The following is an 18,016-nucleotide window of genomic DNA, read 5'->3' as shown; positions in this document are numbered from 1 at the left end:
TAAATCATATTTTCTTTTTTAAAGCATGTGTATGTGAATTATAAAAAGATAGAGTCCATTTCAATCCATCTATCAAATTATGAGATGGAATAAAAAAATAAAAAAAAAGGAAAGAGAAGGGGGAAAAGGATACTATTGAAAGAGTGTTGTTTTAAGAAGAGAAATTTAAGCTATCAGTGTACTACTGGGCTAGATTTCCTTTCATAAAGTTTCGACCGTGTACATTCCAATGTCCCCCCCCCCTTCTTTTGCTTTTTTCTCGGACAAAGCTTTCGATTCTTCTTTTACAAATAAAGTAATTTGTGTAATATTCTAAAGTACCTTGAAACCTTAATTTTTTAATACAAATAATAAAAAGAGCTTGTTGTGTTTTCAAAGAAGAGATAAACATCTTTTGAAAGAAAAAAAGAGACATCTTTAAAAAAGAGAGAAAGGAAAGAGAGAAAGAGAGAGAGAGGTAATCGTATTACAAGAAAAAAGAAGGTTTCGATCATCAAAAGAACTTGTGATCTTTCTTCTCATTTTGACAGAAAATAAAAGAAAAAAAGGGATAGGTTTGAATGCTATATATACTTTTATTACCATTAAAAGATAGCAAGCAGTTTAACTTTAGACTCTGTTATTTGTGTACCCCAACTTGACTGTTTTTTAAAAAAGAAAGAAAGAGAGAGACGAGAATGGTAATCACCTAAGAAAGAGAGACATGAAACAGTTTGGTATTTCATCTTTAATCCATTCTTTTTTTGTTTCAAAGACGCGCATTCTTTTTTTTTTTTTCAAATGCTTTATAAAGTTCAATAACCGATTTCTATGTTTATCGGAATACCGGCAAAGAAATCATATGTCTTTAGCGTCTTTTCGATTACTCATCAAAACACAACGTTTTCAAAAGTATTATCAGGGCCTCGACATGGATGAGTGAACCGAATGAACACCAGTCAACCTAAAAAATCATTTCATGCAAGTACAAGACCTGAAAATCATTTCATCTTTTGAAAATCTTACAGCCTAAAGTTCCCCTCATCAAGGATACAGTACCTTCTGGTCATCTTCATCTCTTTCTATCACAACGCGTATTCAATATACTTTTCTATAAAAAGAGTCACTCTTTCAAATACTTTGCTAAAAAGTCGCCATTCGATCCGAGTTCTCTGAGTTTTTTTTTTTTTTTTTTTTTCCAAGAACAGTAGCCTATACCATAAACAATCTGAAAATAAATAAAAAAAGTGGTTTTTTTTTTCTATACGCTAAAGCCAAACAATGTTCAAATGTATTCTTCTGATTCAGTTGCCATCGTGTGACAGTGAATGTTTGCGTATGAAAACAATAAGCAAAAAAGAGGTAGAAAAGAAAAAAAGAAAATGTTTGTAGAGAAAGAAAAAGGTGGATGACATAAACATGTTTCAGTAGAAAAAAAAAAAAAAATAGGGTGAAATGTAGTCTGTGTTTCATGTCTTGAAAAGGTTTGGGAAAAAAAGAAAAGATCAAAGTGATAGATGAATCATTTCCTTTTCAAGCTGCATAAAGAAGTCAAGGTAGTTTAGTAATAAAAAAAACAAATCAAGTCACAGAAATATAAACTTGCAGATCATTCAGTGATGCCTTTCTTCTTTCTCTTGCATTTATTTCAATCGATTTCAACCAACAAAAAAAAAAAAAAAATTTAAAAACTATTTCTTGAAACCAAATCAATAAAATAAGACAACACTCTTTATTTGAATAAACAAGTATCCCTTGGTATGATTTGACTTTGATAGACTTGATCTCGGATGTGTGCCTGAAAAAAAAAAAAATCAAGGCAGGAAAACGTAGAGTTGAATAATTACCTAAAATGGATATAATTACCAAAAGGATCCTCCACATTCAATCACAGACACAAGAAGAAGAAAAAAAGGAAATAAAGCGCATTATCTCTCTTTCTTCTTTCTTTCTCATGTTTTCTTTTATGCTTTACAAATGTCTCTTGCTACTTTTACTGGTTGTCTCTGTATGTTTAGCCAACAAAGAATCTGAAATGGAACAACCTACAAAATTACTTGGAGGTAAGTCAATCACTTTATCCCAACCCTACTTCTTTTGACCTTCTCCCCCCCCCTCCAGGTGTCCTACACAAGCCAGAAAAGTGTGGATTTAAAGCAGACACGTCTTCAACCGTCAAGTTGCATTATCGTGCTCGTGCTTGGGGACAGGATACATTTTTCGAAAATACATACCAACGAGAGGCTCCTCTCGAATTCAAACTGGGTAAAGAGTCACTGTCTGCAGCAAGTTATTCATCTGACCTTCATTTGTAGGAAAAAGAAAGCTGGTGAAAGGTAAAAGGGGGCAGGAGAGTGTGATTGAGTGTGATTTAACAAGATAGAAAAAGGTATGGAGGATGGTATAGATGGGATGTGTGCTGGTGAGGTACGTAGGCTGTTGATTCCAGCTAATCAAGGTAAACAGAGTCATCCTCTTTATTTTGCATTCATCATGATCCTTAGCTTATGGTGAATTGGGTCTTTCCAACTTGGTACCACGTAAGTGTTTGATTTTCTCTTTTTTTTAAAAAAAAAAACTTACAAAACAACAGCCAACACGGCTATTGTTGTGGATGTTGAGATGGTAGAAGTCATATCCCAATTTTCGTAAGTCCATCAGACCTGTTGATCCCTTGATCCTAAAGCCATTCTGATAGAAACCCCTGGTTTTGGGTGAGTGGTCTCTTTCTCTGTGTTGCTTTTTACTTGTACATGCAGCAAGCGCAGCAAGGTGACAGCACCAGTCCCGGTGCCTTCTTGGCAGCTCAGCAGCAAGGACAACCAAGTCAAGAAAAGAAGGATCAGTGATCTTTTGAATCATTAAAAATCATCGTGTACACTTAGACCACTTTATTCATCTGATCCTTTTTGAACCATTGAGTTTTATGTCATGAATACATATTCGTCATGTCTTTAATAGAAAAACAAATAGACTCTGCCAGAGCGATCAAACCAAACGAATGAAAAAGAAAGGTCAAAGGATGGATGGACAATGACGCGGTCCTTGATTGATCGTAAGCGAGTTTGGCAACGTAAATGATGAAAAGAATGAAAGAGGAGGAGGGGGGGGTTCAGACAAAGTGAGTAGTCTCTGTAGAAAAGAGGATTGCAGCCAGTGCACTAGGTTCGTATGAAAGGAAGGATGGACAGTGACTCTGGCACACATGTTTTGCAAAGTGATTTTTCAAAACAAGTACTTGCTCTTCAATCATCAGTCTACTGTAGTCAGTCTGCATATACAAAGTTCAATTTCCTAATACTCTCATCATTCAAAACAAACCATACCCCCATTGTTATCCTAAGATTATCTCTAGAACAGCACATCCATCTTTTCCGGCTCAAGTAGCATGCGACGGATAGAATGAGTGCAAAGACCCCCTGTTTAATAATAGATGGAGCTGGATACAACGATACTTGTTTACCGATTTGAGCTATAGATCATTGGATGAAGCGGAAGGTTTGGACAGCATCCTATGCCAAGTAACGCTCTTTGAGCAAAGTGATTAAGGTAGGACTGTAGGTCGAATGGATACATGTCTCCAATTTGCTTTTATAATCTCGTTCTTTACATGAAAGCGAGCACGTTGATCGTTTACCATCTCAAAAGTGACTTCCCTTTTAAATTATATGTTGATAAAGGTCCCATGGGTCAAAAGGAAAACATCTACAAAAAGCTCAACTAGAATATCAATAGAAGCCTATTACGACACATCTTGTCGTATCACGATTGATGCCCATGTTCTTTGGTAAACTCGTAATGCTCATATCAGTGAGTAGTGTAGGATTCCAAAAGACAATATTTAGATTCGACAAAAGAAGAAGAAGCTAATCTCTAGATCCGTTCGGTTCAACTTATTTGATGCTTTCCTTGTTGCTCTATGGATGATGACTATAAATATTGAATGAGATTTTATAACATCCAGTTGAATGTACACAATCGAGTTTACTACCGGGGGCCCTTATAGAGTTAAGCTCAACAAAACATAGAATAAATTACGATAGCCGATTCAAAGCAAAGTAATGAATGTACTGAACATGCACGACAAAAAAGACTTTTTACATTGTCATAGAGAATAACAAAGTCTATTTTTTGTTTTTATAAAAGCCATGAATAAAAAGTAAAGAGATCTGATGCTTATCATCTTTTTCAAACTTTTTTTGAATCAAAAGAGGAAAAAGACATCCCTTTGGAGATGACATTCTATTGCTGAAGCCACTGTAAAAGATGGTTTAGGTTAGACTAGCCTTTCGGAATCTTATCAGAACAAAAGACCTGTATTGCGTTTGAATCGATCATCATGGCTTGACTAAACGACTTTGGATGAATTTTAGGCTGTGATAGAAAGATCTAAAACTGATTTCAGTGATCCCAAAAGATGATGTGAGTACTGGATTCTAAATGTTGTATTCAGATGTCAAACTTGTAACCCAGCTCATGGTGACATCGAGATCAAGTGCCATTTCATTTTTACATGCATCGTCAGTGATCGGAAAGGGACAGGTTCATGCGGTCTATAAAGAGAGGATTGAATTCTTGTGAGATTTTAACTATAGCCTTTGTTGATGCCATCAGACAAGACTATTTCACTGAGGTTGAATGGCTTTATGAAATAGAAGGATAAACCCTTCTGGATCATCAAACACAATCACCACCATCATCTTTACCTTTTTCTGTTGTACAACATAAAGTCCATCATGCGATAGGCAAGTACTCACAAGAAAGAAAGCAGATACCACGCTTTCCAACTGAATTGATTGCCATTATGAGTTTTCATATGATAATTAGATAAAAAATAAGACAATATTCCCTTCTTTATTCTCAGCCATCGGTTGTCAATTAAAACTGATTAAGAAATATGTCTTTATTGATCGTATGAATTGATTCTTTTTCCTCCTCCTTTTTTTTTCATATCTTACAACTAATTAAAACTAGTTTAGTATCCAATATATTAAATGTTTCCCTTTCTCTCTCTCTCTCCTTAATGTAGGATCATTTCATGTTGTCACAGCAACAGTCAGTGGATGCTTTGAAACTCAGTAACGTTCAACTCGCGTGTCTTTTAGATCCTTTTTTTTTTTTTTTAATGGGTGAATTGTAATGCATTCTATCAGATTACAAGGAGTATCATGGCCAACATAATAAATGAACCAAGGAGAGATTGAATTGACAAATGAAAAGATGATAAAGTTTTATTTGCTCTGTTGCCATGGTAAACCTTGAATTTAATAATTTCAAGTTCAGGATCTTATTGTAAGGATCCGAGTTTAATGAATAACATGGTACCCTTCCCCCCCCCCTTTTTTTTTGAGATATAAAAAAAAAAATTAAATTATTACCAAACGCTTCTTCATTTTCTTTTCATCCCACGCAATGGGTTCCATATAAAGAGCAAGCATGTGTCTCTTTCTTGTCACATTGATGAAAGAGTGAACTCGAGCTAAAAATAGAAAAAAACATATCTCCCTCACTCTTTCACTGTTCTCCTCTTCAGAAACAATATTATTTTAGTCTCTCTCCAAGGAATTCATGGATGATTTTATAGGATTGTTGATTTATGCAGGATCCCTTACAAAGTGGATTTCCTTTATTAAAATACTTTTTTTTTACCTCATCATTCAGTTACCGGGGAAACTGGCAGATGAGTACACGGTTCTTTTTTTTTTTTTTCTAAATAAAGAAACCCACTTTAATAAAAAAAAAAGTTTTGGTTGACCGTGGTCCGCGGGTTTGATTTACAATAAGAACACTTCTTTTTTCTCCCCCCTTTCTTTTTCTTCTTCTTCTTTTTTCCCAAATAATTGACTATGGCTGCTGCTACACTTGAAAATGCCCATTATATCCCACCTGTAAATACCATTGGCACACCTGTTGTTACAAATGATGCTGTTCAAGAAAAGAAAAAGAAGAAGGGAAAAAAGGACAAGAAGAAAAAGAAGCAAGTGAATGAGGAAGACAAGGCGATTCGTGAGGTAAGAGAAAGAAGGATTTGGCTCAATTCCCATTCCTCATGATGATCCTAGGCTGTTGGTGTGATTGTGATTGATTCAAATACAAAAAAGATTTTAATGCTCGCAAGTCGTAAAGATGAAAACATCCTTGTCCTTCCTCGTGATGACTGCAACGTAGATCAGCAAGAACATCCAGAAAAGGCAGCCATTCGATTATTGCATGATAAAGCAGGTATAGAGGCTCATTATTTAGCAAAGCGTCTTGGTTGTTTTTCAGAATCAAACAAGAAGGGAAGAGTGGTAGCACACCATTGGATGTATGAAGTACACAATCCTATCTTGTTGGATGATTGGCCAGAATCGAATCGAAAGCGTGTTTGGGTAAGTTGAATTGTAAAACAAGCAAAAAAAAAAAAAAAAAATCTCATTCTTTCAATAGATGACACACGAAGAAGCTTTAAAGGCAAGTGAAAATAAGCGTATGGCACGTCTTGCACTTCAAAAAGTCAATTTTGAATAAACATTCTTTTCTATTCTAAAACAATGCTTGAATACACATGTTCATTATTGATTTTTTCCACATGAAGAAGCCAAAAGTGCTTTTTGCATGTAAGGTTTATAGCAAAGTAATTTCATTGCTTCATCAAAAGTGCACTATACGCAACAAATGAATACAAATTCAGATTGAAACCGTCTATTTTTATTTTTTACCCATCTTCTTTCCCTAAAATCATCTTCTGGCCAATGTTCATAAACGCAATCGACTTCAAGTTCATAAAACCAAACGTGTGACTTGGGCTGACCGTAATCATCATAATCCAAAAAACTTCCTACAAAGCCCTTGATAACACCCTTGACACCACCTAAGCGCAAAGATTTAATTTCCACTTTTTTTTTTAATATTTACTCAAAACCTTCTTCATAAGCTTCACGTCTCGCAGCTTCCTCTCGAGTCTCGTCCATTTCCCAACCCCCTTTTGGCTAATGATGGAGTCAGCATTTCATAAAACTATTTTTCCTTTACGCTTGTACCAAAACCCAAACATTCTCATGCTTACTACTGGAGATGACGAGCACTTTATTTGTCTTGGGATCTATTGCAATACTTCCCGAGATCTATTAAAGTTCACTGTCATTTTTTTATTGTTACACTTGGATTTTTATTTTACCTGACGAAGAGCGTCTTGGTCATACACTTGGTTTTCTCTTCCACTACGAGCTTCACTTGGGTAATCAGGATGACTCATAAGAAAAATATAAAAAGGAAAAAAAAAAGGGAGGAGAAATGAACTTTCCGAAAATTTCTTTTTTTTCTATTTATTTTATTCAAAAAAAAAAAAATGATGCAAAATGATGAAAATACAGGTAAAATAAAGGGTTTATCGGCGATCTCTTGTGCCCATAGATAATTTACCACTAAACAAATGTTTGGGCATCTTAGTCTGAATAGCTCTATCGGATTCACCACGTTTGCCCATCTTGTTATTCTGCTTTTGACTGTTCTTCTTTTGTTTATCTGCCTCTACCTTTTGCTTCACGTTACGGAAGCCCATGTCACCCATGGCCACATTTTCAGCTTCGGTACGTTCACCCGCACTGGCTTCTCTCACAGCCTCATCAGGCACGGCCTCCTCACGCACCCGTTTACGATTCGCAGCACGCACCCGCTCCGATGCATCTGCACCATCGATACCCATACTAGCCAACTGTTCATTCATCTCACTCACCGTACTGAACTTGGAAGCCGTAGGCTTGGGCAACACAGGACGTGTTCTACCGTGAGCCGCACGATGGGCTTGGACGATCAACTTTTTGCGATCACGAATAGCATCTGCAGCGACCTTGATGGCCTCTTGCTCATCATCCATGATGTCTTCATCGGATTGATAAAAGCCCTCTTGCTCCAACCGTTCCTCTTCTCTCTCCAGTGCTTCCAATTTCTCTTCAATCTCGGGATCAATAAAGTCAGCCACGTTATGTCCATCCAAGAATTCAGGAATCACGTCGTATTTCCAGTCATCGCTCTCCAAGAGATACTTCTTCTTCAGGTCCACATTGTACACACCCGCACCTCCTTGTTCGATCTCGAGATCCTTTTCGAGCATACGACGGTTAGGATCGTTGGGATCATATCTGACTCGGGTCGATACGTCCGTGGGGATATTGGGCAAGCGAGCCACGTTATCTCTTTGCTGAGGCACAGCCAAGTGAATCTTGTTGATCACATCGTTGATCTTGTTACCCTTCATCTTCATCTCCACACGAGCCGCGAGCAGTTTATCACAAGAGATATTTCGAACATTCATGACACCTTCTTCATTGTAGCAAGACATCGTCACCACCGTCGCGTTCTCCTCCTTTGCAATGTTTTCAATCCATTCCCTTTGCTCCTCAGGCAAGTCTTCAGGCTTGACTTGATCGATCTTGTTGATGACCAAAATAATGGGCTTATTGGCAAAGAGGGGCTTGATGTTGTGAAACAACTTGACTTGATCCTCGACACTGTAACCACACTGTTCAGACAGATCCATAAAGTACATGATACAGGATCGCAAGTGAGCCATGGCCGTAATCGATTGCATTTCAATCGTATTTCTTTCTTCCAGTGGATGGTCCAAAATACCAGGTGTGTCAATCACTTGCCATCGCATGTACTTGTAGTCCATGTGTCCCACAAAGAGTGATTTTGTAGTAAAAGCATAGGGTTGGACATCCACATCGGCACGAGTGATCTTGTTGATAAAGGAGGATTTGCCAACGTTGGGATAACCACAGATCAAGAGGGTACGTGTGTTGGGATCAATGGAAGGCAGACGGGAAAGATGCTGACGGACTTGTTCCAAGTAAGCCAGACTGTCCTTTTGACGTTTCATGACGGTGGCCATTCGACCCAGAGCGGCCTTCTTGAGTTGTTTACATCTGTAAAGAGAGTCACCAAATTTCAGCAGACGGACATAGTCCTTGGCAACTTGATCGATCAAGTGGCGAGCTGTGTTGATTTGACCTAGAGCAAGCTTGTAGTGATCTTTATCATACAAAACGTTCATTAAATCAGCATAGAATGGATGAATGTCCTATGGTCACATAAGTTATCCTGTCTACCAAGTGAATTAAAAGCATACCTCAAGTTTAGGGAACTCTTCAAGAATGTTTTTAAACTTTTCTTCAAAACTATCTTGTGTAAACTTGACCTTCCGCATATAGAACTGTCTGATACGACCAATGTTATAGTTCTTGTGAATAACAGTAGGTGTCTTTCTTTGTGTCTTTGATAAAATGATATCAACAAAGTCGGACGCTGTAGGAACTGGCTCGATCTTTTTGAAATTATATAGCGATGTCATTCTGTAATATGTAGATTAGGTGTGAGTGCAACTTGAAAGAACAAAAAAAATTTTGAAACTTTTTTTTTTCAACTCTTAAAAAGGTAAAGACAGTCACCAAAGCCTCCCTTGGGTTGAACAGAATGAGATCCAGTTAAATTTTTTTTTCAAAAGAGGGACTACTTCAGGTACAGTGATCGGAAATAGAATTTGGACTCAACTTTCACCTGTTGGAATCCATCATAGTGAACAACTTACCTTTCCCTTTTTGAGTTTATCACTATCACCATTCATATGTACTGGAGAAAGAGCAAAATGATGGTAGAACTAAAGAGGCTTATCAAGCTGTAGACATGATAAATACCATATGTTATCCTGGAATGAAAGTAATTCTTTTTTTTTTTTTCTTTCTTTGTGATCTATAGATTACTCTCAAGTTACCCTACAAACCTTTGTGAAGTAACAAAGTAGGAAATTAAAGAAGAAAAATTACAAGCTTAGAGTCTCAGATACCCAATGTCCATGGTATGATTGGAATATATTGCCATACAAACAACAATGAAGACACATACCCATTTTTTTTAGATATACAAAACTTTCTTTTGCTCTTTGATCTCTTTGTTAGTTTTCCTCTATTCACTTACTATCCAATAAAACAGGCTACATAAAAAAGTCTGTATATAATTATGTGCTTAACCTTACTAAAGTTAAATGCCAGCAAAAGACCTCGGGCTTCTAAACCTTCTCTTGTGTCTCAAACGGCAAGTCAAGGAGGAAAGCACCCTGAAAGTAACATGGACGTAAAAACAACGGTCCTGTACTTGAATTGCTCCGTCTTATTTACTGTTTTAATCACTTGGATCTAGAGCACCAATCCAACTCTAGAACAAAATGATCAAAACATGGCAATAACAGGTTAAAGCCTGCTTGTGAATATTAACAAAAAATTATTTTCTATCAGGACTTACTGACACTTTTATACATGACAAATGAATGAAATGCATGATTTCCCTGGTCTATTTTTAAATAGTCAAGAAAGGCAGTGCACTATTAAGAAGCATCTTTAGTGATCTTGTAATCCAAATGATAAAGGAGAATTGAAAAGCAAAGTCAGAGCTGAATAAGACCAGTTCATTTGCAAAAATAATGCAAAATATGGCTTGCATATAAAAAGGAGCTCTCGAATCCTCAGATCGCCTTGTGTCCGACAAAGACATTAGACTTTTTGTCGCTATAAAAGAAAATACTAGAATAGAAAAGAAAATTGAACACAAAAGGCCCAATGCGCTTGATTGGAGAAGGACAAGAAGGTTGCTTGGCATGACCAAGATGATTCTTCTCTGAGATTGGTAAACGATTGATACAAAAAGTCAAAGACCACCTAATATGATTTCTTTACAAATTTCAGCCATGCCTTTTTGTATAAAGAAACGATTGTTCTGGATATGCATTTCATTGAGAATAAAGTTATGAAACTGTACACAAAATGACTGTAATGGATTCTCGACTTGCAACACATTTCATCCAATCACATGTACAGAAATTTAAAATACAGAGAAAATAAAACATTTTACCCAACAGAAATCTCTTGTCTTATCACTTGTAAGGAAATGGAAATAACTCAAAAAAGGAGAAACGAATGAGGGGAAGAGGCATACAAAGAGAGAAAGATAATTAAAAAAGTCGTTTTTATGGCTGAGTAAAAAAAAATATAGTATTTCAATGGCTTGTGTTTAATTTCAAGTGAATATAATCACTGATTCTAATTGGTTGAATCATGCTCTGCTTTTACTCCACCTTTTTTTTTTTTTTTTACTTTCCTACTCCTTTTTCTTTTTTTTTATATTAACAATATACAAATCAACTCGTTCTTCTTTTCTCCAACTACTTCTCTTTATCTCCTCTCCTTTTTTTTATTTTTTCCCTTTTTACTGTATTTGTTAAAATATTTTCTTGTTGTCTTTTTTTTTTTGCCCCCCTTTCCTTTCCTTTTAAATGACACAACCTGAACCAATAACAACAGAGAGTAGCAGCAACAGCAATGCATCAATAAAATGTAGTGTTTGTCAAAAATTCGTTAGAAGGCAATTTTGCACGCGCCCTGGATGGTGCCTTTCACTGGGAATGTTTTCTTTGCATTGTAAGTTTTCTTGCTTACTTACTTTTATATATACTTGACACGTTTTTTATTATTAGGATTGCAATGAGCCAGTTGCAGAAAAGTTTTTTCCTATTGAACTAGAAAATGGTGTTCAAAAGCCTTTATGTGAACGAGATTATTTTAAAAGACTAAGCCTTACTTGTGATAATTGCGGTGAAGCCTTACGAGGCTCTTATATTACAGCCGTTGGAAAAAAATTTCACTTGGAGCATTTTTGCTGCAGTGTATGTTCAACTGTATTTGGTCCAGATGACTCTTATTATGAACACGATGACAATGTGTATTGTCACTACCATTATTCCATTCAATTTGCAATTAAATGTATGGGTTGTGAAACGGCTATTCTTAAACAATTTGTCGAAATCAATAGAAATAGTGTAGATGAACACTGGCATCCGGAATGCTATATGATTCACAAAGTGCAAAAAAAAAAAAAAAAAAAAAAAAAAAAAAAAAAAAAAAAAAAAAAGGCAATAAGGTGAAAAAGGCTAAACTTTGTTTTGCTAGTTTTGGAATGTAAGGTTAGCAGAGTCCTTTGGTGAAGAAGAAACCAAGTTGAATATAGGCAAGCATACACATGCAACTCGTAAACAATAATAAATGCTAATTTCTCGCTTTATAGACCTTAGTAAGATGACTTCTGAAGAACTCAAAGAGGCTCAAAATATTATGGAAGAAAAAGTATATAGAATATGGACCGTTTTATCAGCATTTGAAGGTATACAAAATCACATTTCACCGCTTATATGTTTTAATACTTTGTGTTCACAGAATCTGCTGCTGGTTGTATATCCGACATGTTGCTCCACGTTTCTGAAGGAAGTTATGCTGAGGGTGTTAAGATGGCTGATTATTTTGTAACTCATGTCGAAGTGTTGTTCAGTGCCATTGATGATCTTGTTGATGAACATTTAAAACAAACTAAACAAGAACTTCAATATGATAGAGAGTCTAGTATGCTCTGTAAAAAAGTATCCAACTTCTTTTCGCTTTTATCCCACACGCAAGAAAACGGTCTCCGCAAAATTGGTATTACACAAGATTTGCTTTCATTGGTAACTGGTCTGGCACATTATCTGAAGGTCTTGATCCGAATTGGTTTGACGGGCGCTTTAAGATTAGAGAAAAAGGGAGATACCAAGTCGACGGCCATCAGTCGATTTCTCAGCCAGCTAATGGAATTGGCCAACAAGAAACGGCAACATCTTCATGAAGCAGACTATACTGTCTCTTCTGACCTTTGTCAATTTTGTAGAAAGCAATGTGAAGATGTCTGTTTTAGGTACAAAGCATATATTTGGCATGACCAATGCTTTGCTTGTTCCATTTGTTGCACTCCTCAGAGATTGGAGTATAAAGACGTATTTATTCATCAGCAAAACTTGACAATTACTTGCAGCAAGTGTATTCAACACACAGATAGCTACGCTCGAGGTGTCCAATATGTATCAAAACTCAGACAGTCTTCATTTTTATTACGTGTTGCTTTACGCCGGTTATACAGTTTATTAAATGTACCAGGTACGTTGATCATTATAAATTAAGTTGCGGATATAATAACCACGCGCACTATTTATAGATCCAATGGTTGCTTATTATGGTCAACCGACAACTGATCAAACACATTTGCAGCAGCAATTACAGCAAAAGGTAATACAACCACAAGCTCAGCAGCAGACGCAGCATTATGTTCCGCCCATGCCACCACTGCCAAAGCTTGCCAATAGTGAAGATTTACCAAACGAAGAAATCCATCTGAACGATATCAAACGTATGAAATCTACCCAAATGAACAGAAAGGTCACCAATTCTCATCGAATCGGAAAGCGATCTACCCTCATGGAGACACCTCTTCCCAATGCTGCCTTTGTTTCTAGTCAATCTGATGACAAGACCAACCGTCCACAGAGCACAGTCTCCAACAAGCGTGCGTCGTTCAATGAGCTCGGTAGCTTTACTGAATCATCAACCAGACACCGGTACACAAAGTCGGTGCCCGAAGCAAAGAGCTTTTATTTTGCCGAATTGGGCACCTTGCAACATTTTATGCTCAAGCATATTGCCGTGCTCTATCTGGAGGAGATCTTGCACGACCATTTTACTTTGGAAGAATTGGCAGATTTGATTGATGATAAAAAGAATTCAACTTTATGGGGTAAATTCGTTACTAGCTTAAAGGCAGGGGGAAACAAAAAAGTGCCTAAACCTAAAGGTATGAGCATGTAGCCTTTATAAAACAAAATGGCTAATTTTATAAAAAGAGGGCACATTTGGCGTATCTATAGATGTATTAGTAGAGAAAAATGGCATTGAATCCAATCTTGGTGTTGGACCCACACGTATTATAAAGATTCCATCATTTATTGATGAAAGCATATCAAGCATGAAACAAATGGATATGTCTGTTGAAGGAATTTTTAGAAGAAATGGAAATATTAGAAAATTAAAAGAATTGAGCGATGAAATCGATAGGAATCCAAGCAGCGTTCAATTGAATCAAGAATCTCCAATACAAATAGCCGCTCTGATAAAGAAGTTTTTACGTGAGCTTCCAGATCCATTATTAACGTTTAAATTACACAAGCTATTCATCACCGCTCAAAGTAAGATGTACCCGCCTATACAAAGTAGCGATTGTTTCTAATCTCCGTATATGTAGAACTGGAATCAGAAGCAGAACGTAAGCGAGTTACTCATTTGGCATGTTGTCTTTTACCAAAGGCAAATCGCGATACGATGGAAGTACTATTTGTATTTATGAAATGGGTATCTCAGTTTGCTCACTTGGAAAACAACACCGGAAACAAGATGGGAATTGTGAATCTAGCCACTGTTATAGCTCCTAACATATTATATTCAAAGAGTAAGGATCCAGTGAAAGATGAATCATTCTACTCTATTGAAACAGTGACCATGTTGTTGCAAAACGCTGAAGAGTTTGCTACTGTACCAGAAGATTTCATTCCTCTTTTACAAAACCTATCTTATGAAGAGGCTGATATGGATATGAACGTTCGACACATTTTGAAAAAATGTGAAATGGTCATGAAACTCAAAAGATCAAAAGCAGCAGGCGGTCCCATTCCTCCTCAACTCCCAAGGCAACACTCTTCACCAGCAGCTGTGTTTAGTAACAGTAGTACACCAGAAAGTGAATCACCTTGTTCGCCTGATCAACTATCTTCCTCGCCTCAAAGTGTTTCCAACATGGAAAACCATTTAAAATTACTAAACGCGCAAGTACCCGTACTGAGATCTCAATCCTCATCACAAAGTTGATAGCGCCAATTGTGAATAATTCTTTTTTATATTGCTAACTCTTTCCATTTCTTATCTTCAATCCATTTATTATACGTTCTATATATTATTACTCTTTATATAATTTATACCTCTTCTCTCCTCTCTCTCTTTCTCTCTCTCGCTCCTTTTCTTTTCTTTGTAGCCTTCAAAAAACGAAATAAACAATAAAGAAAGAGCAGTGTGCACAATATATACTTTATTTAAAGCTCTTCATGGATTGGCTCTTTTGTTGTCATTTCTTGACAAACAGCAGGCGAGATAATACGGAACAAGTATTCACACTTTTCAGGTTCAGATACCTCCAAGATTTCATTCTCAACACCACACTGAATCACTGCCTTAACACTTCTTTCAGGACCATTCCAGCAACGGGTGCCTTGATCGTGAATGTGTTGCGTAACGTCGCCTCCAATAAACTCTTTAAACTTGCCTAAATGAGTACGTGTATGATCCTTGTTACTCTTTTGGTAAGCATCTCCCAGGAAGCAAAGTGAGTAAGTATATCTATTACGATTGTTTAGTCTTGATAATAAACACAAATATCTCCGGCACTTTACTCTCCTTCATCCTTTTTAATGCACACATCCTTCAACTTTAACCATTCTCTGTTTTTTCCGTAATCAAAATTCAATTCTTCATTGACTGTATCCAATTCAGAGTTCAATCGATCCAATTCAGATTCTGCTGCTTCAAAAGCCTCTCGTGTCTTTTCCATGTCTACACATCAAATGGTTACTATACATTTCTTTTCTTTTTGTGGACATGAACAAACCTCCTTCCTGGTAACTATAGTCTTGATCGGGTATTTTGGATGTCAGCAGTTTGTCCAATACATTTGTTTTCACAACTTCAGGAAGAATTGTTTCCAACTTCTTAATTAGTATGTCCACTGTAGATTCCTTGTCTACTAAAGGTTAGTTTATTTCTTTTTTCTTTTTTTTCTCAACTACAGCTCTCTTTATTATTATTACCTTCCTGTGCATGATCGCTCTCATTATCCTCTTCTAAATCAATTTCTTTATTATCGAATCTACTTTCTTTAGCTTCGATATCTTTAAGGTCTGCCTCGATATCAGCCTTCAACTGATCGTATCTGTTCAAAAACTCATCATAACCAGAGATAGCGCTCTTAACAGCCATATCATGAAAATTGTGATTATGATCTCGTTTCATATCATGCAAAATGCCTTTTAACGTTTCCAATTCGTTTTGCAAGACAGAGACATCATGCTTTAATGTAGCAATTTCTTCTACACAAGAGGGGCAATTAGATGCCGATTTAGACTTTTTGCTCTGGTTCTCCATAAGCTTCAGTGCGCGTTCAAATTTCAACACATCAGCCTTTTTCAATACAATCTCATCTTCCAGTCTAGCCTTTTCTTCTTGCCAAACTGTCACTTGAGCTTTGGCCTCCTCAATCCACTGATACTTCTTTTTTAATCCAGCCTCGGTCGATCTTTGCTTTATTTCTTGGTTCTTTCGATAAGCTTCTCCAACCTCTTGACAACGGTTAGGACATTGACCGCTTTCTTCGTCTGAACCATCACAGCATGCCTCATCACAAACACCGTCATTGACAGCAGAGGATTTGATATAGGCTGGAATGTGGCCCTTATTTTCACAATAAAAGTAACCATTAGGACAAGCAGACGTACCTAATTAGAATTTATATAAATCAAAAAGCCAGTGGTGTCATTATTTATCTATTTTTACCTGGTTCATCAGAACCATCTGGACAGTCGCAATAGTCGTCATTAATGGCAGAGTATGAAATAACTTTAGAGCCATCTAAACATTGCCACGTGCCATCACTTGAAGATTGATATAAAGCTTGTTCTTTTTTAAAATAAAAGAATATGTATTAGCTTTATATCACACTATTTCAGTCTTTTTCTTTTACTTTCAGGTGCAAGCCCTTTAATATGGGAAGCCTTGACCAAAGCAATAGCAGCTAAAATATAAGGTAACTTGAGTGCAAAGGAGACCATATTTTTTTTTGTTCAAGTGAAAAAGGACTAGAATTTTACGTTTGTGCGGACATGAAAATAATAATAACAAATTGAATAAAATGAATCCACGTTTCACTTGCATGTTTTATAGTAATGAGTTTCTCGCACAGTTACTTTTCATGTGAAACAAACTATGAAGAGGAGTATCCTTGATACAAATCATTCGTCTATTTTTGAGCTTTATCTTTCTCGCTTTCTGATTGTTGATTGATTCATAAACCTTCTTGTTCTTGCGCTCCATAATTGATTAAGACAGTCATTTCGTCCATTTATGAGAATCATTCATAAGTTAAAAGTTCATTTTAGCAAATAAGCAATAAGTTCAGCATTTGCTCTTTTTTGTTTTCTTTGTACATTGTTAATCTACTTTACGCGTTCACCTCTTAACCATTCATTGGCCATCCATATTAGATGATAAACATTCGTAATTTCAATTGTCCATAATATATTTACCTTTATCAATCAATATTCTATGAAGAGATTCTTGAAATTTTTTTTCTCTTTTTCCTGTAGGTCATGTTTTAAGATATAAAATAGCTCAAGATTTTATAAATTCTTGACTAAAATATTTTCATACTTATATTCATCATTCAACGTGTAAAGTAAAGCAAATATATAGGTCTATTCCTTTTCTTTTCGAAAAGGATTGGGAAGGGACCATACAAAGCAAAGAGGCTTCTTAAGTAGGTGTAAAAGCAAGTTTATTTCTTTCCAAGAGTAAACACACATATTTTGTTGAAAAAAGATACATTAAAGATCATTGGCTTCAAGACAGTTATTTTAAATTTTCAAAATATTTTAAGCTTATTATAAAAAAAGCTATACCATCTATATTGTTAAAAAATCAGATTTAAATTTGAAAAGAGACAAGGAAGCTAGTTATCTTACATTTCGTGAAAAATGATTCATAGATTTGTAAAGGAACCAACTGTAAGACAAAATACAGTGGAAATATATATTTTTAAAAGCAAGAGTAATTTTATAAAAAATAAAAAGTAGCTTTATTAACTTTTACTTTAAAAAATTGTTTGCATTTATTGTACGTTTAGTTTGTTTATAGGAATTAGGTCTTGAAACTACATACCTTTATCAAATAAAGTACCAAAGCTCGAATATAAGAAAGTTATAGAGTAGACACATTTGCTATACTGTGAGATTAGAGTTTGTGTTTTTATAGTATAAAGTAGGCTTGTTATAAAGGATTTTTGATTTAAGACCAAGGTTTTGAATAGTATTTGGTCTCCAAAATAGTAA

The 18,016-nt window shown here is 35.9% G+C and overlaps 6 protein-coding genes across 6 annotated transcripts; 3 read left to right on the top strand and 3 right to left on the bottom strand.

Moving 5' to 3' along the window:
• Positions 1–1,933: 1,933 nt before the first annotated feature.
• Positions 1,934–2,828, top strand: RO3G_10606 (uncharacterized protein; the record flags this gene model as incomplete). Its single annotated transcript, XM_067665191.1, has 6 exons — positions 1,934–2,042; positions 2,101–2,244; positions 2,295–2,315; positions 2,484–2,519; positions 2,573–2,604; positions 2,739–2,828. The coding sequence occupies 6 exons, from the start codon at positions 1,934–1,936 to the stop codon at positions 2,826–2,828; spliced, it is 432 nt and encodes a 143-aa protein (XP_067521292.1).
• Positions 2,829–5,825: 2,997 nt separating this feature from the next.
• On the top strand, positions 5,826–6,489 carry RO3G_10605 (uncharacterized protein; the record flags this gene model as incomplete). The annotated part of the gene is made up of 3 exons (XM_067665190.1): positions 5,826–5,990; positions 6,042–6,350; positions 6,409–6,489. The coding sequence occupies 3 exons, from the start codon at positions 5,826–5,828 to the stop codon at positions 6,487–6,489; spliced, it is 555 nt and encodes a 184-aa protein (XP_067521291.1).
• Positions 6,490–6,872: 383 nt separating this feature from the next.
• On the bottom strand, positions 6,873–7,216 carry RO3G_10604 (uncharacterized protein; the record flags this gene model as incomplete). The annotated part of the gene is made up of 3 exons (XM_067665189.1): positions 6,873–6,950; positions 7,002–7,085; positions 7,139–7,216. 3 exons carry the CDS (start codon positions 7,214–7,216, stop codon positions 6,873–6,875), a joined length of 240 nt encoding a protein of 79 aa, XP_067521290.1.
• Positions 7,217–7,348: 132 nt separating this feature from the next.
• RO3G_10603 (GTP binding protein 4) lies at positions 7,349–9,313 on the bottom strand (the record flags this gene model as incomplete). The annotated part of the gene is made up of 2 exons (XM_067665188.1): positions 7,349–9,043; positions 9,092–9,313. 2 exons carry the CDS (start codon positions 9,311–9,313, stop codon positions 7,349–7,351), a joined length of 1,917 nt encoding a protein of 638 aa, XP_067521289.1.
• A 2,773-nt stretch (positions 9,314–12,086) lies between these two features.
• On the top strand, positions 12,087–14,732 carry RO3G_10602 (uncharacterized protein; the record flags this gene model as incomplete). The annotated part of the gene is made up of 6 exons (XM_067665187.1): positions 12,087–12,171; positions 12,225–12,735; positions 12,853–12,974; positions 13,033–13,608; positions 13,739–14,056; positions 14,113–14,732. 6 exons carry the CDS (start codon positions 12,087–12,089, stop codon positions 14,730–14,732), a joined length of 2,232 nt encoding a protein of 743 aa, XP_067521288.1.
• A 574-nt stretch (positions 14,733–15,306) lies between these two features.
• Positions 15,307–16,741, bottom strand: RO3G_10601 (uncharacterized protein; the record flags this gene model as incomplete). The annotated part of the gene is made up of 5 exons (XM_067665186.1): positions 15,307–15,470; positions 15,526–15,657; positions 15,725–16,408; positions 16,467–16,589; positions 16,654–16,741. The coding sequence occupies 5 exons, from the start codon at positions 16,739–16,741 to the stop codon at positions 15,307–15,309; spliced, it is 1,191 nt and encodes a 396-aa protein (XP_067521287.1).
• Positions 16,742–18,016: the final 1,275 nt, after the last annotated feature.

This window comes from Rhizopus delemar, genomic scaffold (assembly GCF_000149305.1).
Source record: "Rhizopus delemar RA 99-880 supercont3.8 genomic scaffold, whole genome shotgun sequence".
Classification (NCBI taxonomy): Eukaryota; Fungi; Mucoromycota; class Mucoromycetes; order Mucorales; family Rhizopodaceae; genus Rhizopus; species Rhizopus delemar.
Note: the sequence above shows the minus strand (reverse complement) of the source record. Positions and strands in the feature narration are given on the sequence as shown.